Source organism: Berghia stephanieae, chromosome 1 (assembly GCF_034508935.2).
Source record: "Berghia stephanieae isolate SIO BIC M18660-M18661 chromosome 1, UCSD_Bste_1.3, whole genome shotgun sequence".
Classification (NCBI taxonomy): Eukaryota; Metazoa; Mollusca; class Gastropoda; order Nudibranchia; family Aeolidiidae; genus Berghia; species Berghia stephanieae.
The window spans coordinates 123,110,547-123,130,910 of NC_088360.1; the positions used below are offsets into that span (position 1 = coordinate 123,110,547).

The 20,364-nt window shown below is 33.7% G+C and overlaps 1 protein-coding gene across 3 annotated transcripts in view; it reads left to right on the forward strand.

The window, feature by feature from the left end:
* The window catches only part of LOC144962964 (ras-related protein Rab-3-like), an 83,617-nt gene extending 69,948 nt beyond the window's left edge, over positions 1–13,669 (forward strand). For all 3 annotated transcript variants that reach the window (XM_078896445.1, XM_078896447.1, XM_078896446.1), the window contains one exon: positions 8,477–13,669. In XM_078896445.1, coding sequence (XP_078752571.1) covers positions 8,477–8,667 — 191 coding nt within the window. In that variant the 3' untranslated portion in view covers positions 8,668–13,669. The remainder of the gene's footprint in view (positions 1–8,476) is intronic.
* Positions 13,670–20,364: the final 6,695 nt, after the last annotated feature.

Genomic DNA, 20,364 nt, shown 5'->3' on the forward strand with positions numbered 1-20,364 from the left:
TTCACTCTTTCATGTGTGCATTCATTCAATTTTATTCATTGGTACATTCATTTAAATTTATATTCAAAAACATGTAAGAGGGGCGTAGAAATTTGAGTGCTAAATCATTTGTTCATCAAATGCACGTCTATGTGTATTTTCTATAAATTCATCGTGTTCTGTCTGTAATTCCTGCTACTAACTTCTTTGTTTGTGATCTATGTATGTATGTATGTATGTATGTATGTATGTATGTATGTATGTATGTATGTATGTATGTATGTATGTATGTAAGTATGTATGTATGTATGTATGTATGTATGTATGTATGTATGTATGTATGTCAGTAAGTATGTATGTATGTATGTATGTATGTATGTATGTATGTATGTATGTATGTATGTATGTATGTATGTATGTATATGTGATATGTGTGAGTGTGATTTTTAGTTGCATTGTATTTTTGTGTGTGTGTGTGTGTGTTTGTGTGTTTTCTTCCATCTATATCGACCCCCCACCCCCCATTCTATCAACTAATTATTTATCTATCTTTCTATCGATCCATTCATTGGTTCATTCACATAGCTCTCTTCTCTCTTCAATGTGTCTGTACTGTATGTGCTTGTATTTGTCCATCTGTCTGTGTGTGGAGGGGCGGAGGACGCGAGGGTGTGCCGATCCATTTCTTTCAAGTGTCTTTATTTCGGTCCCTTCCCCCCATCCCCATACGTTCCTTTTTCATTTGCTTGTGAGAACTTTGTTGTATGTGTAGTGTAGTGTAGTGGTAATATCGATCTTCCCATTGATTGGACTGGTATTGTTGTCTTTAGTCACTCGGCGCTGCATTAGTAGGCACAGCATTGCGTCACAAGTAGAAACCCCTGGCCCCATCAAAGTCAAGTCTTATATCATTGAGTTTTACCATGGATAGAAAGGCAACTAAGCTTCCCCACATGGATGAATGGGTGGATGGAGGGATGGATCGTCCAGTAAGAATTGTGAAATTGGGTGGTGTGTTTTCCTTTTGACTCATCTTTTAGATTAGTCATCAGTAATCAATCATCATCATCTTATTATTCACCAAAATTGTTAACATCATTGTCATCATCATCATCATCATCATCATCATCATCATCATCATCATCATCGTCGTCGTCGTCGTCGTCATCATCATCATCTATATCATCAAATCAGCATTGTCATCATCACCATCATCACCTAATTGTCGTCATATTTTATTTATCATTTTTAGTATCCTGTAGACACTAAATCGACATCACTGTCTCTTCCCTACGCCGCAATCGATTCTACAACTAAGCTGTTTGATCATTGAGCTGTTTTCTCATCCTCATCATCATCCTATATCACCCTTTAAGAAAAGTTTGCTTGATTTCCCCATTTGCATTTATATTGGTAGGTCAACGTGCCTCTGCAAAAAGCTATAAAACCTACACACATTCGTTTGGTAGTTTAAAAAACAACGAAATAGGGGGAGAGAGAGAGAGAGAGAGAGAGAGAGAGAGAGAGAGAGAGAGAGAGAGAGAGAGAGAGAGAGAGAGAGATGTGGGGAAAGAAAAGAGGAGAAAAGGAAAGGTAAAGGAAATCGCACAAGAGAGAATATCTTTGACAAAACCAAATCCAAACCAGAATTGACGTTATGGATGACGTCATATTATTATTATATATTTTTATTTATCTGGCACGGAATGTGGAACAGAAATAGACGGGCCCTGGTGAATGAAAGGCGTTTTTAACGCTTGGTTAGAACGGATAGTCGGTGATAGAAGGGATGGATGTAGGATGGTTGTTCATTCCCAGATCAATATTAGCAGCAGTATACTGGCGTACACCAACAAAACACCTTGTTTTTCATTCTGGCCAGAATTTTTTTTTAAAAAGCAACTTTAAAATATCGATGAATAAATGATATGAACCACAACTTCTTCAAAAATTCTTAAATCTGAGACAGTCTCGGTTGACAAGTTGGGGCCGCCTTTAATTCATCCATGTTTGAAGTAAATTTACGTCGACCAAAATTAATAAATAAATGGCGTTTTGTTAGTGCCTTGCCTTATGGGCGTTATTCGCCGCAGGGAATTTTCGATTCCGTTTGTTTTACGTTGGCAAAGATGAGTAAACGATGATGAAAGGAAATTTAAAAAGAAAAAAGTAAAGCAAAGTTTCCGGAGGATATCAGCTTATCTTGGAGCTTATCTCAGGTTCTGGGGCTTGGAGAAAAGAAAAGAAAAGTAATGACATACCCGTTCATACATTATCTTTGTAGTATATCTTATTGTGCATTGTTTGTATTGTAAGGTGGCGACGAGAGCAATGAATAAGAGACGAGTATCATATTATTATGTCAGTAATACATAACTGCCAACCCTTCCGCTTTTGACGGAATCATTCCTGTTTTCACTCTTCCTTTTTCTACAATTCCGGCATTGTCTCTAAAATTCCGATTTTCAAAAATAATAATGATGATGAGAAGCAAAAAAAAAGGAGTGTAGGTTAAAAAGGTGAATTTTTAAAAAATCGATTGCCAAAACGGAATTAAGTAGGAAAATTAATTGCACTCCTTTCCCCCTTCCCCATTCCATTACCTAATACATATTATATATGATATGTAGCTTTGCCAGCTGTGCCAGAATACCTTATTTGTGTGTTTGGTGGTAAAGTTGGTTGTTATTTCAATACAGATTTATCCATTGTAAAGAAATTCCTTTTTGTTGTTGTTGTTGTTGTCTCAAATGGATGGGAGCATCACCCTCGAATCATATACCTATGATGTTCGCATGGGTATACGATCCGATAGTGATGTTGTTTCTTCTTCTCTTTACTAGCCTACCTGCTTCTTTGGTTTGTGATTGTATTTTTGACAGGGGATATTTTTTTTCTGTAAATCTTCTGCCTGTTTGTTCTTGGTTATTTATAATTTAGCTTATGATATCTTTAGGTTATTATTTTGATTTACATTTGTACTATTTTTGTTAGATTGCTTGTTTTTTGTTTCAGCGGTCTCTCATATAACCTCAATTGTGTTGGAAGAGACCTAAAGCAACAAACAAACAAACAAATCAAATTCCTAATTTCTGACCCTCTTCTTCCACTTTTGGAATGTGAAGGGTTGGCATGTCTGGTAATAGTGCTTTAAAATGAACCAAGTGTTCCTGAAATGCCCATAAAACAGAAGAAAAAATATATTGTACATTACACAATGCATTTTCTTCGAGGAAAAAAAAATATTGAAAAAGGAGAAACAGATAAAAGCATAGAAGAATTATTTTTTTTAAACATCCATTCCTGTTATTGAACTACTATCAATGCTCGGTCATATTACGTATTTTAAAGTTCCCTATCAAGGACATTTTTTTTTAATTCCATAAATTTATATGTACAATAATTGCCTTAAATCACCAGAAATAAGCCCAAGTCATATTCTCCTTCTGAGAAATATTCATTGTCGTTTTCCTCCAATAGATACTTCGATAACGATTCCATAATAAATCGTCCATGAAATCCTGTCATCTAAGTTTAATCCGGTTTATTTTTAGCTTTAAACTTTCAGCTTTAAACTTTCCGTTTTCTCCTTAAACTTCAATTCTAAATTTGTCTCGTCTCGTCCAATCCGCAGGTCGTTGAGTTTAAATGTGCGACTATGTGGTCTTGTGGTATGACACTCGCTTTCAGATCGGAAGGTCCTGGGTTCGAGCCTCGCGCTCGGCGCATAGTTGAGTCCTTGGAAAAGTCTCTTTACTCACATTCTCTCACCGTACTCAGGTGTAAAATGAGTACCTGGCCGTTAACAGCTTTGTCTTTGTCCGTAAAATTGTAATATCGCCTAACAGGCGTCATGTAACGTCCTACATGTTAAATGTTGCTGTTGACCAGGGACCCCCTGTAAAGCGCTCTGAGCACATTTAGTGGATATTGCGCTATATAAAGCTCAATAAATAATTGCGGGTCAAAGGTCATCCATTAGCGGGTGACGTGTCAAACATAAAGTGTAAGTTCCACAAGAGGAGTTGAAGCTAAATAAATGTATTATCAAGTGCAATTCGTTCGTAGAATTTATAGACACTACAGGCGTTATCTATATAAAAGTCCACAACGACCGCACCTTGATACGACGGCTTTTTTTTTTCACTTTCACATCAGCATTTTACGTAACGATAGAATTAAATGACCCGAGCTCATCAAAAAGCCGAATCTTAACTGAGCTTTTATATTGCGCAATAGCCACTAAACTTGCTCAAAGCGGTTATGTATCCCTGACAAAGAGCAACACGTAACATGTAGAACGAGACATGACGCCTGTTAGGTGATGATACAATTTTTTTTTATAGACAGAAACAACGCTGTTAACGGCCAGATAATCTTTTGCATCTGAGTACGGTGAGAGAATGTGAGTATAGAGTATTTTCCAAGGACCCAACTATGCGCCGAGCGAAGCTCGAACCCAGGGCCGTCCGATCCGAAAGAGAGTGTCGTACCACAAGACCACATCACCGTATTTCCGTCAAAAAGCCTAAAACATAATGATCCTTTGAAGTAGTACTTATATAAACTTCAAGCAGTATTGAAGTCATTTCATCTGTTCCCTTGATTGTGTTCGATTAAACGTTTCTACCGCTGGGAGTGTCCACTCTCTTCCGTCCCAAGTTACCGTTCACTAAGTGATTACCTTAGTTTAGCACGCACCCATACTCTCTCACATGCATACGCGCGCACGCACGCACACATTCACACTGATACACACGCATACTCTCTCTCTCTCTCTCTCTCTCTCTCTCTCTCTCTCTCTCTCTCTCTCTCTCTCTCTCTCTCTCTCTGTGTGTGTTCTTTGCTTTTCTTGTAACGTTGTTTTTTTTTTGTTTTTTTGTTTTGTTTTTTTTTTTTTTTTTGTTTTTTTTTTTGTTTTTGTTTTTTTTTTGGGGGGGGGGGTTGTTTGTTTTGTTTTTTACTATCCCTTTTATGGAATTAAGGGGTTCCGATAGCTCGGTTGGTGGAGAACTGGCTTCACACACACACACACACACACACACACACACACACACACACACACACACACGTATAATTGCGACATAGATCGATCTCAGGTGAAGTTGAGATTTTTTTCTGATCCCCTGTCCACCCAGTCGTGATTGGGTAGCTGGGTCTGTTAGATCTGGCGGACAGTTCTTTGCGATAGACTAGCGGCCTATCCATACGGCAGCAAGAAATTGTTATCGTCCGTTTCACGCAATGGAAACTGGGATAACTACGGCTCCGTGGGCCTAATTGCTCTGAATGACTACTTATTTTTATGCAATTCGAATGGCAGGCGAATGCAAACAATAGTATGACGAAGGGAAGCCAATTCAGAAAATGGAAAGAGAATTGAATCAGATAATAAACATCGATTATTAGAATTATAAGTACCTATAATGTAATAATTTTACACATTTTAAGTATTGCTATTATCGAAAACACGGTGCCAAATGTCAAAAAATAAGAATTCGATTTACGAAGTTGGTTAAAAATCCCCAGATCGATCAAGTTGCGTGAAAAATAGATAACAGTGTACATGAATTGTTTTGGTTATGTTCGGTTTGAGCGGCAGAGTATTGATGGGGCGCGATAGAATCTAGGGCAATCCTGTCTTTGGGGGGAGAGGGGAGGCATGTTTATATTTGGCGGGATCAATAAATATTGGTCTAAAATGTAATGGAAAACATCACCGCAGATCATTAGATAGCGAATACATCGCGCGCTGTCATTATCCGGTAATGGCAATGTTTTGTATTTTAACTATAGGCTAAAGCGTGGTTAATTATTAGAATTTGGTTCAAGGGGCTGCCTGTTTTTTTTGTTGTTTTTATTTTTGTTTTTTTTTTTTTTTGTTGTGCGCATTCGATGTGTTGTATCATTTTATGCTATGTTAAGTTGGGAGTATTTATATTAAAGAATTTATTTTTAAAAGCTATTTATATTTCGCATATTTTTTAAAACTTTTTTTTTTTTAATTTTTTTATATTTTTTTTTGCTATTGTTATGTCGCAATGGTTATGAATGATCATTACGATGATGATTATGATTAGTATTAAGACGAAGATGATTACAATTACAATCATGATGAATGATGAAGATAATTAACGATAAAATAGATAAGAATAATAATAATAATAATAATAAAATAATAATAATAATAATAGAGAATAATAATAATAAACTAAAAAAATAATAATAATAATAAAATAAGATAATAATGATGATGATGATATTAATAATACCAATGAAAATAATTATTTAAAAAAGGCAAAGTATTGTCCATATCAACAATATTAAATCAAGCCCATAATTGCCTTCGGTTATCAGACCTGCAAATATGTGCACGTTTGGTAGAGGTGACGGAAATGTTACGGAAATGAAAGTATTTTTTTTTTAAAGCCTTCAATTCTTTTTTTGAAACAGGGGGTGGGGGGGGGGGTCTTTTGTTGTCTTCTTTTTAACTCTCTCTCTCTCTCTCTCTCTCTCTCTCTCTCTCTCTCTCTCTCTCTCTCTCTCTTCTACTCTCTCATTCTCTCTCTCTTCTACTCTCTCATTCTTTTCTCTTTAAAACAAACTGTTTTTAATTACGCGCTGTTTAGACACGCACATATATAAATTTATTCTTCCTTTTCTTTTTGTCCGTTTCCCAGATGCATGATGACGTCAGTCAGGCTCCACAGGAAAATAGATCTAACCATTCTCGTCATAATCTCCTCGAAATCCTCACCCACCTACTTATTTTCTTCTGCCTTTCTTTTTTCTTTCTTCATATTTCTTTCTCTCTTTATTTCTTTCTTCCTTTCTATCCTTTTCCCCCATTTCTTTCTTTTTGATGTTAACAAATACATTTCCCGACTTAATGTCCTTTTGACATTTTTCCAAACTTTTCTATAATTTGCTGTATTTTTGCTATTCTGTTTTGATCTTTTCTTTTAATTCGTACGTTTTGGTTTAGAGTTCAATTTTGGAAATAATAACTATTTGAAAGATATTTTATTACAGTGTTCCCTCTCCGATCACCCTTTAATTTGGAATTATGCGTTGGCAGTTTGTTATTTAATTCGTCTTTTGTTTCAGGGTGTGTTGACTGAAAGCAGGAAGTGGAGAGAGATGTAGAATAGAGAGAGAGAGAGAGAGAGAGAGAGAGAGATGTATGCTGAGGATTGAAAGACGAGATTATAGAAGAAGAAGATAGATGATGGATAGATAGAAAGATAGATGATAGAGATAGATAGATAGTAGATAGATAGATAGATAGATAGATAGATAGATAGATGAGATAGAAAGAAAGATAGATAGATAGATAGATAGATAGATAGATAGATGATAGATAGATAGATAGATAGATAGATAGATAGATAGATAGATAGATAGATAGATAGATAGATAGATAGATAGATAGGTAGGTAGATAGATAGATAGATAGATAGATAGATAGATAGATAGATAGATAGATAGATAATTGGAGGTTCAGGGGTGGAAGATAGAGAGTAAAAGAGAGAGAGAAACAAAAGAAAAGAAAGAGAGAGAGATAGAGAGGGGGAGAGAGACTCTTTTCCCTATGGCCTTGTATGGTGTAATTTCCCTGGAGAGCTCTAGTATAATACCAGGCATATTCCGAGTCTTCTCGTAATTGGATCTTGATCCTTTTTGCCGTTACTTATTAAAAACTGTTTTTATTGCAGTCGTTTGAAGCATCTGTTCCATTATGATATTTTCATACGTCAGACATTTGCTGTCCGCTGGAGTTGTAGTGTTTTGTATTTGTTTTGTTTTTTTTTTGTTTTTTGGTTTTTTTGGGGGGGGGGGGGTTATTTTTTTTTTTAATTTTATAAATGTAACTTATGTGATTTGAATGTTTATGCATCATATCACGGAGTCTAAGGAAAACATCTTAAAACTCCCTTAGTTGACGTTTGCCGCATTTCGTTTCATGTTGTTAAAAATTTCTACAAGTTTAAATGTTTTTTTGTTGTTTTTTTTTATTGTTTGTTTTTTTTTTTTTGTTTGTTGGGGGGGGGAAGGGGAGTTGTTTATTTTTTTGTTTGTTTTTTTTTGGTCAAATAATGCATTTTTTTTTTTAATTTGCAATTTTTTTTGTTTATATTTTTTAATAGTTATCTTTATTGTCTTCAAAAATTATTTTATGATTTATTTTATAATTCCTTTTTTTTCCCATTTATCTATTTTTTTAACACCAGTCACATATAATGTCACGTTTATTATTATTATTATTATTATTTACTTTTTTTTATGGATAAGTATGTTACATTTTATAAAATTTATTTCGATAACTTTGCTAAATTTGGAAGAGTTAAACTTCAGAAAATGAATGTAAAACAGATAGGCTCAGTTATTTGCCCTGAGCGTGTTATAATGTAAAAATAAGCACTCACCAAATCCATTCCCCACCCCCATCCCAACCTCCACCCCTCAATCCCACCCTTCCTCATTCATTATTTTTCAGGTTTAGAATTCTTCGAGACATCAGCCAAAGAAAACATCAATGTGAAAGCTGTGTTTGAACGTCTTGTGGATATTATCTGTGACAAGATGTCTGAGAGCCTAGATGCTGACCCGACCATGGTGAACAATCCGACTAAGTCAACAAGACTGACGGAAAACACAAATATGAACAACTCAGGCTGTTCATGCTGATACTGCCGGAACTGGCATACTGTACACTTCATATTATGATAAACCTTATTTTAAAATATTTTTTTTCATCTTCACACCCATCTTCATGATTCGTAGCATTTGAAAATGCGCTCATACAGACTTAGGAATGGTAAACTTTCTTTTATGACAATTGGAGTTGAAGATAGAAGAAAAAATAATAATAAAAACTAAAGTAAGAAATTGATGAAATTCTGTTTGTGGCGCTGTGATAATTGGCTTTGGTGTTTGATGCCATCGCTATCAAAAGTGGAAACCATTGGGTTAATGGGAAAATTCTTAATTGTCTTGTAATGCTTTACAATTACAATACTATTATTATGCACACACTGACGTATTGACACTTACTCATACCAAAAAAAATAAACGAATAAATAAATAGATAAATAAATAAATAACGACTAACTAGAATGAAATGAAATAAAATGAAATAAGACCAAGTAGAGAATTGATAATGCATACAACATCAACTGAATCATTTAGAATTTCATATTATCATTGATCCATCGTCTTTTCCATTTTAGTTCAAAAATTGACAAGCCTATAATTGGTGGACTTAAAACAGCAATTATAACACTGCTCTCTCTCATACGACGCAATGATGAAACTTCCCTACTCATACATACGTGATCATCATTTATTGGGGGAATTTTTAAATTATTATTTAAAATGTAATTTGGTTTAATCTGTCCTTTTTTTTTTGGTCTAAAATTTAATCAATATTCCATTCAGTGTGTTGAAAGATGTGTTTTCTGTCATAACAAAGCAGTCAAAGTAGATCATCTGTTTGATTTGTTAGTTCTGATGACAAAGTCTTGTAGCTAGATTTGGCACATGAATGAGATGTATATGGTGAGGTATCTTATGACGTTGAACATGAAATATGTTTACCGTGTAATTGATCAACGATATTGGATACTCTCAAATAGACAAATGACAACAGTGTAGTGTGTATTTGTTGAAGTTATAATCTTGTGTTTGTTTATTATTATTTATGTATTACATGGGTTGTGACATTAAGAAGGAATGGAATGACATCATTGAAGTTAACGTGTAAATGATAGGCTTCTGTGTCCCTGTAAAGAGTGAGAGTAGTTACTCATGTATTTGAATGGAAGGAACGAGGATGGATGAATGTAAGGTGACGAATATATCTTAATTTTTGTATATTTATTATTTTCATATTGTTGTGCCCCTTCCATATATTTGTCCAAAATGATGAACTTGTTGAAATTTTATTTCTCCCATCTTTAATTTGTTACTTTTTACAAACTACACATAGATCTGACATTTAAATAGTCATGCATTTTGAGCATGTTGCTTAACTCCATTCATTTGCTATCTCAGATGGTCTTGGGGATGCGGGGACTTATGCCTGTGCTATGCATCACTTCCATTACTCGTCTCTATGTATGTGTATATTCAGACTCTTTATAGATCTAAAACTTTTTAAAAATTAAAGTGTCTAAACTTCTAACTGAATTATTTGTTAACTTGCGAAGGGCGTTTATTTTATAACTTGGGGGTTCCTTTGATTTGATTCCCTGGATTTAGTTGTATTTTTGTTTTTATTTAAACCTTCTACATTATTATTTATTTGATTTTGATGTGGCATTAGAATGTTTTTTTATTTTCATTTCAAGAATATTCTCAAGTATCCAAACTTTAAAAATAAATAAATATCGCAATGAAAATACTACTTTCTACCCCGTATTTTATTATCCAGAGATCTGATTTAATCCAGGATGAGTCTGATAATTGCTCACTCCTTCTGTCTCTTGTTTCTTTTAAGTCATAGAGGAAGGTTGTTTTTTTGTGGGTTTTTTTTTTTGTGAGAGTTTGAAATTGTTTACTTGTAGTTTTCAATATTAGAAAATGATCTCTGCAGTAGTTTATAAATGTTGGTCAAACTAACAGCTGTTGTTTATTTTACTATAATATGTTTGAGTTGGAGAGTTTTTACTTTCTTTATAGCTATGAAAAGTGAACACTGTTCAGACCTTCATACGTAAAATGCAATTGTACTTTAACAATCCACAATATAAGCATACAATATACAACTTACAAAAATTATTAATATTTATCCTCAATATTCAAAAAACATTCCTTTAAAACACGGGACCATTTCCAAATTGATCTTTGTTTAAATTTTTCCCCTACATAATTTAAGCAACATCGGTTTGATATACCTACCAGGTAACCAGTAAAACATTTGACTCTGACAGTGTCCTACAGTTTACTGATGGAAACGTCGGTAAATGGAATGGCATTAAGCTCTGAATACTTTACTATGTTTCTCTCGTGTCTTTGCTTTCAATGGGATTTCAGGTTGGGTCATAATGAGCAGATTCAAATATTTGGGCAGCATTAGTGTTGATTGTTTTTTTTTCGGGGAAGGGGGGGGGCGTGGTAAATTTTTTATTTTAAAAAAAAATATATTTCTTATAAAGAACATGAATTTATACCACGACTATTGTCACCTCGAAATGGTAAATCATTACCTTCACAATTTTTGAAAAGTCTGTTTCTATTGAATTAAGAAACAAATGCAAGGATGGTTTAACTTTCCATGTATGAGATGCTGATAGTGGCTGGTAATTAGATAGCAGAGCAAAGTGATCTTGTCAATAGACCCACTCCAAATTCTCATTACTGGGAGAAGGTATTTAGAGCATGACAATGCAATTTTCAATATATTTTATGTAGATCATTTGATTATGCCTTTGTAATGATAAATGTACATAGCTGTAATTTTGAAAATTCAGCTATTGTTTTTCAGTGTCAAATGCTTTTATGGTCCGCCTGGTACTTTTTTTTTTGTTAGATTTTTTCCCTCTCATTATGATTTTTCTACTTTCAATTTCAATCTACAATTTTGTTTATTTCTTGGGCTCACGAAGTAGGTGTGTGTAATGATGTCTAAATCCATTTATGAACCCAGTCTTACAAGGACAGCACTAAATGGTCTCAATTATACAGTGAATGACTGATCTCAATATCCAATATTACAGTTAATTTGCATTCTTATTATATAGTAGAGAATGATATTAAATGTGTAATAGCTCAACCATGATTTTAAAATGTTAAAAATTGCAGAACTGACCTAGGATTGACAGTGTCAGCCTTTGGGCTCTCATAGATCTTCTATTTAAAAGTCAATGCCATTTTTATGTTAATTACAACTGCATTTTTTAAAAATGTGGTTGTTGTTGTTGTTGTTGTTGTTTTCCCTGTGTTTCAATTATACTTGCATTTTGTAGAATAGAAACCGTCAATGTACTTTGTCATAGGTGGGAATTTCAATTTCCTGCTGAATAAAGAAAGATTTACTGCTAAAATGGAACAAGAAAGCATTCTCAATTCAAATGGGCATTTTATCACTATTTGTGCTATGTTTAGCGTTCAAATTCAGCCCAGAATGCAATGCTCTGCATCAGTTTAATGTCCCCCATCATTTCTTTGAGACACCCTTTCATTCTGTCTCCAAAACTGTGATTTTTAATTCCTTCTATGCTTTGTAGATGAGTTGAAGGATACCATCTGCATTTACCTCACCTGCGCTTAGGCTCATTAATTTCTGATTTACGGGGAATTGTCTTTCATCGTCACGTTTTGCACAAAGAATGATATTTCATTTCCTGAAAGCTCTGATAGTGAAATAACATGGTGTTTTGCAAGGTACCGACAGCGATTCATTGATCATAATTCTTTTTTTCTATTGTTATCTTGTCTCATTTTTAATCTTTAACCTCAAACAGAAGTTGGAGAATTAAATTAGGCACCTGACTAGATTAAACGTTTATTCTGGAAAGTTTTGTTATTCAGTGAACAGATTTTGGATTAATTAAGATTTCGTGTCCAAACTCATTTCTAGAATGCCTTATCATTTTCAAATTATTATTTATTTTTAAAACTTTTTCAAGCTTAAATGCAAATTTGGTAACTGTCTAATTCAAGAATTGTTTTTGGCTTGATATAAATGCCATCCTTAAGGGAACATATAGTGACTGCGCAATCATCTTGGCTTACATAATTAGAGGTATGTGTCAGATATATCATTAATCATATGTGAAAGTAATGCATGTTGTCAGTTCTGTTTACAGAAATTTTAACATCAACCGCTGTGGGCTTCGTGCAATTAGTTTTGATATTTCTCCAATTTCTTTGCATCAATCAACAATTGCTTTAAAAAAAATTCAACACATGGTCTAAATATAATCATTATTTTATACTCGCTTCGTAAAGTGTACAATGTAAATAATTAGCGTTTGCTTTGATACAAATCTATACACTTAATCAGAATGCATAATTGAAACCACACATACAATGACTTTTGGAGCTCAATACAAAATGGTCTGAAACATACAAAACATTTGTTTTTTAAGATTTTGCTTATTTGAATTTTTAAATTTTACCAAATGTATTATTCTTATAGGATTCACTTTGTGTGTTTGATTTGTGTTTATTGTGTGTGCCATCTTTTATATTCTCATTTCGTTTTCCATTAGGTGTTTGCTGTTACAAAACATTCCCCTCAAGCAGGTATACTATGTGCAATATTCTGTTTAGCTTATCTTTCATTCACACGAACATTCTTATTTTAAAACATTTACGAGGCTCATTAATAAAGTCTTTAGTATTTAAAATTTTGATTCTCAACATTTTAGTTTGAGAATTAAAATCACATTCCTTTTCATTTATTTTGATTTGAATGTTTACGAGATAAGTATTATAATTCTTGCTAATTTATTATTCTTTTTTTTTTATCATTTCCAATTATTTAATCTTCTTGTCATTTTAAAAAAATAAAATTGGTGAAGAATTAGTATTTACCAATTTTATAAATATACATATACACGTTGTGAATCATCGCTCACAATCAACAACAGATGGCCTGGATAATTTGCTTCGGCTTAACATTAGCCAGGAACTGTTTGTAATTTTGTGTCTTTTACTCTTGAACTAATATCTCCCCCAAAATAAACTCTGTGTGCTGCATATCGATTATGCACTGCTGTGAGTATAAATCAATCCATAGTCAATGCCTATCACGTGTTATTCCTCTGATCTAAACAGCTTAAAGTTGCTTTTATTTAAGCTGAGGTAGATAAATGCCATATTGAACAGATCTGACTAATGGTAATAATATTCTGTACTCTGACACTCCTTTTCTCTTTTCGCTAGAAAACTTTTTCTTCATATATTGATGACCCGCAACTTTTCAAACAATCTTAAACCTGAGACGTTTGTAAGACTCCTTTTTTTTTTTTTTTTTTTTTTTTGGTGGTCAAAATGGGGTCGTGTTAATCTATCAATATTTGAAGGTAAAAAATTTTGGCCCCCAAAAGAATTATTCAAGAAGTGGTTCGTCATGTAACAACAGAATTGTGATAGTTTTTGACTGTTGTAACAATTGATTTTTACTATCAGTTCGTTATTAGTTGAATGACGCACAAGAAGAAAAAACAAAACAAAAAAAAGAACTAAACTAAACTCATCCGTGGCTGTGAAATAATGTAAATTATAACAATAATAACCCTTTATTTAACCTCGTAATGGACGTTCTACTAGTTATAGTGTTGTCACTCAATGTACCATTTGTTTTGCACACTTTTACCAAAGTATATCAATGATACTAATCTGCTAGAAGCTGTGGACTGTTAAAAGTAATAAACGAAAATGATTATAACAGCTTCAAAAAAAGAACAAAATAACAAGCACAGAACGTTTCGGGCTCAAACCGGTCTTCAGCCAACAACAGAAAACAAGAAAATGATAAATACATTACTTAAAAAGCCAGATTGATGACAGCGAAATATTCAGTACGTCCTGTAGAGAGGCCATACTGAATATTTCTCTGTTGTCATTCTGGGTTTTTAGGAACGTATTTATGTTTTCATTATTTTCTGTTGTTGGCTGAAGACAGGTTTTGAAACCAATACATTCCGCGTTTAGTATTTTGTTCTTTTTTGAAGCTGTTATATTCATTTTTGTTTACTACTTTTTACCAAAGTATGGATCATGTAAATTTGATTGTTATCATAATATACAAGACAACCACCTTTTTTTTTTTAACACAAAGCTTTCAGATTTTGAACATTTGTGATTTTCTATCATGGAATTGAATTTCAGGTCCATGAAATAGCAAATCTTATACCCTCACATTCGATGAATTTAATTGACTGAGCAGACATTTAATAATGAACTCTCTTTGAAATGCTGATCTTTAATATTTTGTATTCTTTTTTGTTGTTGTTGTTATTATTTTCAAGGAAAATGGAAGAGACATGAAATGTAGAATATTTATTTTATGTTATTGTATCCTTTCCATATGAGGTAGTTCCCTTTGTTAGTTTCAGATGTCATCAGGCTTTTCCTTCAATATGTAAAAAAGTACAGGAAAGTACAGGGGGGAGGGGGGGGGGGGGGGAGGGAGCAGAAATGCTCGTATATAATATAGATAAATAAACGTATTGATGGTCGGTGGATCAAACATCTGAATTCTTGATTCGCACAATCTGCAGATCAAAACTACATACAAGTACAAGCGTTGCGCACCATGTTGTATTTAATTTTGGGCGGATCAGATCAGACTTCTGATCTGATGTCATCAGAGGTCTGATCCACCCAAAATTAAGTAAAACACGGTACGCAATGCTTGTATGTAGACTTCACAGTTTTGATCCGCAGATTGTTATAATCGGGGCTTCAGGGGTTTGATTCGGCAACCATTGATTTTCTGCTTTAGTCTCGTAGATAATGCTCCCTTTATGCAGAGTGGTTTTATTGTCATATTAGAAATACATAATTATATATATATATATATATACGTTTTAATTTCAACAAGACCAAAAAAAACAAAAACAAAGGGGGAGGGGCGGGGGTAGGGACGACAATGACTACTTTAAACTGACCAAGTCAACCACTACTGGAAACTACCGTCACTGTTTATCATATTTACTTGTATGTATATCACAATTTCGGATTTCTCACTGGGAGGATTATTATGTTAACCCTTGTATCTAGTTAAATAAATGTTTTGTGCTCTGTCAGATATTGTTTAGATTTCATAGACTGACGAAGAAAATAGTACAGTGTTACCAACACTCTTTCCTGACACTCTTTTTCCTTCGTTTGTGTGTGTAACCAAAAATAAATAAATAAATAAAAAGAGGAAAGAAAAAGAAATGGGAGAAGCATCCAATAGTGGATTTGACGATTCATATATAATTGTCTTAAACTAGCTTACATAAATATGTGGATTATTTTGTCATCTATTACACACTTGTGTGTGTGTGTGTGTGTGTGTGTGTGTGTGTGTGTGTGTGTGTGTGTGTGTGTGTGCCCATCCATACTTGGAAGAGTATAATTCAATAATTTATATCGCATGTTTATTCTCATGTTAGTTGCTGAAATAGAGGTCAAGGGTCAATGTGCTAAAATGCTTAACTCGGTAGTAGCCCATAATGTATTGCAAATAGTGGTTCAGTCCTGTTTCAATCATTATTTCTAAATAGTGATAGTATTATTTATTTAATGATCATTTTTTTTAAAAATTACCATTCCACAAGCACATGATATATCCTGTATACTTCCAAATGTAGTAAGTCAACTGTTAACTATCTAAGTATTTATGACGTCATTCCAGTCCCTCTGCTTACCCTTTTCATTCAGAGTAGCAACAAAATTGAATTCCCTCGCTTGGTACTAGTTGGTAATATAAGTGAAAAGGGGAATGAATGTAACGATTTTAAATAATATCTCCTTAGATAATATTTTTTTGTGTGTTTAAAAATATTATTAATTTAGTTTATTATTTATTGACCTGTTGAACATGCAACGCTATCTATCTGACCTTCGTCTTTTTCACAGTTGTGTTAATGTTTTTTGGTATTTTTTCCCCTTTTTATTTTAATTATTGATATTGGATTTCCTCCACTTTTTTAAAATTGATATATATTCGTCTTGTCACTATTGTGAGGTTAATCACGTCCGCAGCACACATGGTTGGTTTGTTGTGTTGAAATCATCGTCATTATGTATAAGTTATTTTGTCTGGGTTTGAAATGTTGACGTGTAGTGTGTAGGTTTACGAGTACAATTATTATCATTAATATTAATATTATTACTATTATAACTATTATTATTTTTGATTCTCTGTAGGTAGGTTTTGGCCTCAAAAGGGTAACCTACAAGATTAAAACAAAACATTGGACTTGTCTGTAGATATCAATAAAGGCATGATAACTAAGAATAAGAGTTGCTGTGTTATTATTTATCGTCTTTGTTGAAATTGTTGTTGTTATTGTTGTTGTTGTTAGTTTTTGTTTATGTGCTGATGTGAGTGTTTGTATGTTTGTGTGTGTGTGATTATATTATCTCTTTTTTATGTGAGGTTTTTTTATGATCTTAATATGGATTTTGGTTATAATGATGAGGAATAATAGGAATATTGTCGGCACGAAATAAGTTGGGACTGTAAGTAATTGTAAATTTTTCTTTTTTTTATGTCTGTGTGTAATTGTTTTTGTTTTTTTTTGGTTTTGTTGTTTGTTTTTTGTTTTTGTTTTTTATTGTTTTGTTGTTTTTTTTTTGTATGTTGTGTGTGGGTTTTTTTGGTTTTTTTTTTTTGTTCCTTTTTATTGCTTTGGATTTTTTTTTTTTTTTTTTGGGGGGGGGGAGTATTTTTTTTATCTTGTAACTGATTCTGGGCAGGACATTCACGTTGCCTTTCTGTCTTGCCACCGTTCTACGATGCTAAAAATAGCAAATTGATACCTCCTTTCTTTGGATAATTCTATGTGTCTACTTCTTTTCAAGACTGATGACTCAAATTGTCAGTCTTACCTAATGGAAAAATACCCTCATTTCAACTTAAACTTATTGTTCTTCACAACAATGTTCAACTGAGTATGTTATAGTTTTTGTTTATCAGATATATACGACGTACACACGTTTGCAGATCTGATCACCGAATGCAATAATTATGGGCTTGTTTTAAAACGTTGTAAGGGACGATATTTTGCGTTTGTTTCCATTACAACAATGAGGCCATAACAATTTGAGTTATCAGACCTGCAAATAAATATACGTTGGACTTATCAGATCATTTTCTTTACCCGATAACAAAATTAAAACACAGAAAATATTATGGCATATTATGAGCCTAACTCTCCTGAGCCAAGTTCCATCCAATTAATCGGCAATTTCCGCTATAACTATGACTGGCCACAATAAAATGCGTGTTCGTTTCTCTTAACAGATAACCCAAAAACAAAAACAAAAAAAAGAGACAGAAATGACAATAAAACGACAGCTGGTGGATGCAAAGGAAATTAATGCTATTAACCCGGACTACAAATTTAATCTACATATGAAATCAAACCATTGGATGCGGATACCCTTTTATCTTTTGTGAACGCTCGGTTGCGCATAGCTGTCTTTGGCATCTGTACATATACATTAAAAATAACACTGGTTTATTTAATTATGACGTATGTATGTAAAAAGATTAGCATTAAGCCACTTGACTTATTCTATTAAAATCCATTGACGTTTCAGAGTAATAATTAAATTTGACCTAATATGAGTTACACGTTTACCTAATGCGTATGTGTGCCGCGCGCCTGTTTGTGACTTGTTTTTCACATTTTGCTCTTTTTTTTTTCTTTTTTTTTTTGGGGGGGGGGGGCGTCATTGTTTTGTTTGTTGTTTTTATTATTTTTTTTTTGGGGGGGGGATGTTTGTTTTTGTTTTTTAAATCAGATATTGTATTTCCAAGTTCTAAAATAATATTGTAAATGATGCAATTAATAGCTACTCTAACCCCTCCCCCACCCCCTGAAGATTTTATCAAAATATATAATAATGTGGGTATGAGTTATGAAAATCAGATATTGTATTTCCAAGTTCTAAAATAATATTGTAAATGATGCAATTAATAGCTACTCTAACCCCTCCCCCACCCCCTGAAGATTTTATCAAAATATATAATAATGTGGGTATGAGTTATGAAAGATCACAAAATGGCCATTGCGAGGAGGAGGGGGTGGGGGGGGGGGGGAGCATATAAATTATATTATTTTAGCGAACTACAGAGGCCTCTTCTTGGAAGGAGGGATTGGGCGGGGGGGGGGGGGGCGGGGGTTAACTCTTGCTCTCTCTTCTTTTAATGATGGATACGGACTTGTTCTTCTTGATTTGTATTCCAAAATCTGAACACCCTGGCTTTCAATCTCTGATATTCAAAACCACCCAACTCTATCGATTCACTATTGGCTACATCGCGTCGACCTCTAACAGACACAATTCAATACCACGGTTTTGGTTGGGGTCAGTGAGTGTGAAATCAGCACACACGCACGCAAACACACACACACAAACACATATTCCATTGATTTTGCAATATTTTGTCGGGCAGACAATGACCGAATGACATTATTATTATTAAATTATTTTTTTTTAATAGAGAGATACGAGGGAGAATATGGGAAGCAGAACAAAAAGGCAGGTGGAGGTAGGTAGAAAACAAGAGACTGCTATAATGACCTTACCGAGCAAAATGCGCCATGTCTACCACTTAACTGTTATCTCCGTGGCTTTTTAACGATTCGAGTTGCGCACTTTGGAGGATGATTTTATATGCGTAAGCTACTCAGAATGAAATGGATGGATAGAATAAAAAATGAAGAAGTATGGAAAAGAACACAGCAGAAACCAGTGGGAGAGGAAATAGGAAGAAGACGATGGAGGTGGATTGGACACACGCTTAGAAAGAACGACTCCACTATAACAAAGAAAGTATTGGACTAGAACCCTCAGGGCAGAAGATCAATGGGAAGGCCACGAGGAACATGGAGAAGAATTAAAGAAGCTGATGTACAGAGAAGTGGTAAGACCTAGAATGAGATTAAAAAGATAGCTCAGGATAGGGAAGGATGGAAATTGTTTGTCTGTGGCCTATACCCTGACCTAGGGTGAAAAAGGCAATGATGATGATGATGATATATTATATATATATATATATATATATATATTATATATATATATATATATATATATATATATATATATATAAAGTCACCAGGGGATGAATTTGTCCTTTGTCGCGTCTTCTTGTCTTGTCATTAAGTCGCAACTCCGTGCATCGAAGATAATCGCCACTGAGTTTGGTGAGGACAAATGGACCTGCCTAGGCTTTTATTTTGATTTTATTGATTCTCTGTCAAATTCAATTTGGCCATTAATTTTTTGATATACACACATACATACATACATACATACATACATACATACATACATACATACATACATACATACATACATACACACACATACATACATACATACATACATACATACATACATACATACATACATACATACATACATACAGACAGACAGACAGATGGACAGACATACATACATACACATTCCTATTGTTTGCATTTCAACAAGTGAAAACCTGGAGAATTGAACCCCAACTAAACTATACTACTATTTCATGATAGACAAGGGAGGCAATTCATTATTTAATTCAAACACACAAAACAATTGCAGAGTTACTATATTTTTGCTAAGTTCTAAGTTCGTTCCATGTCCTGTGCCTATGAATTATTGCAAATTCCTCCAAAGTTACGAAATGTGGTGATTTTCTGCATACAGGCTTATATTTTAAGT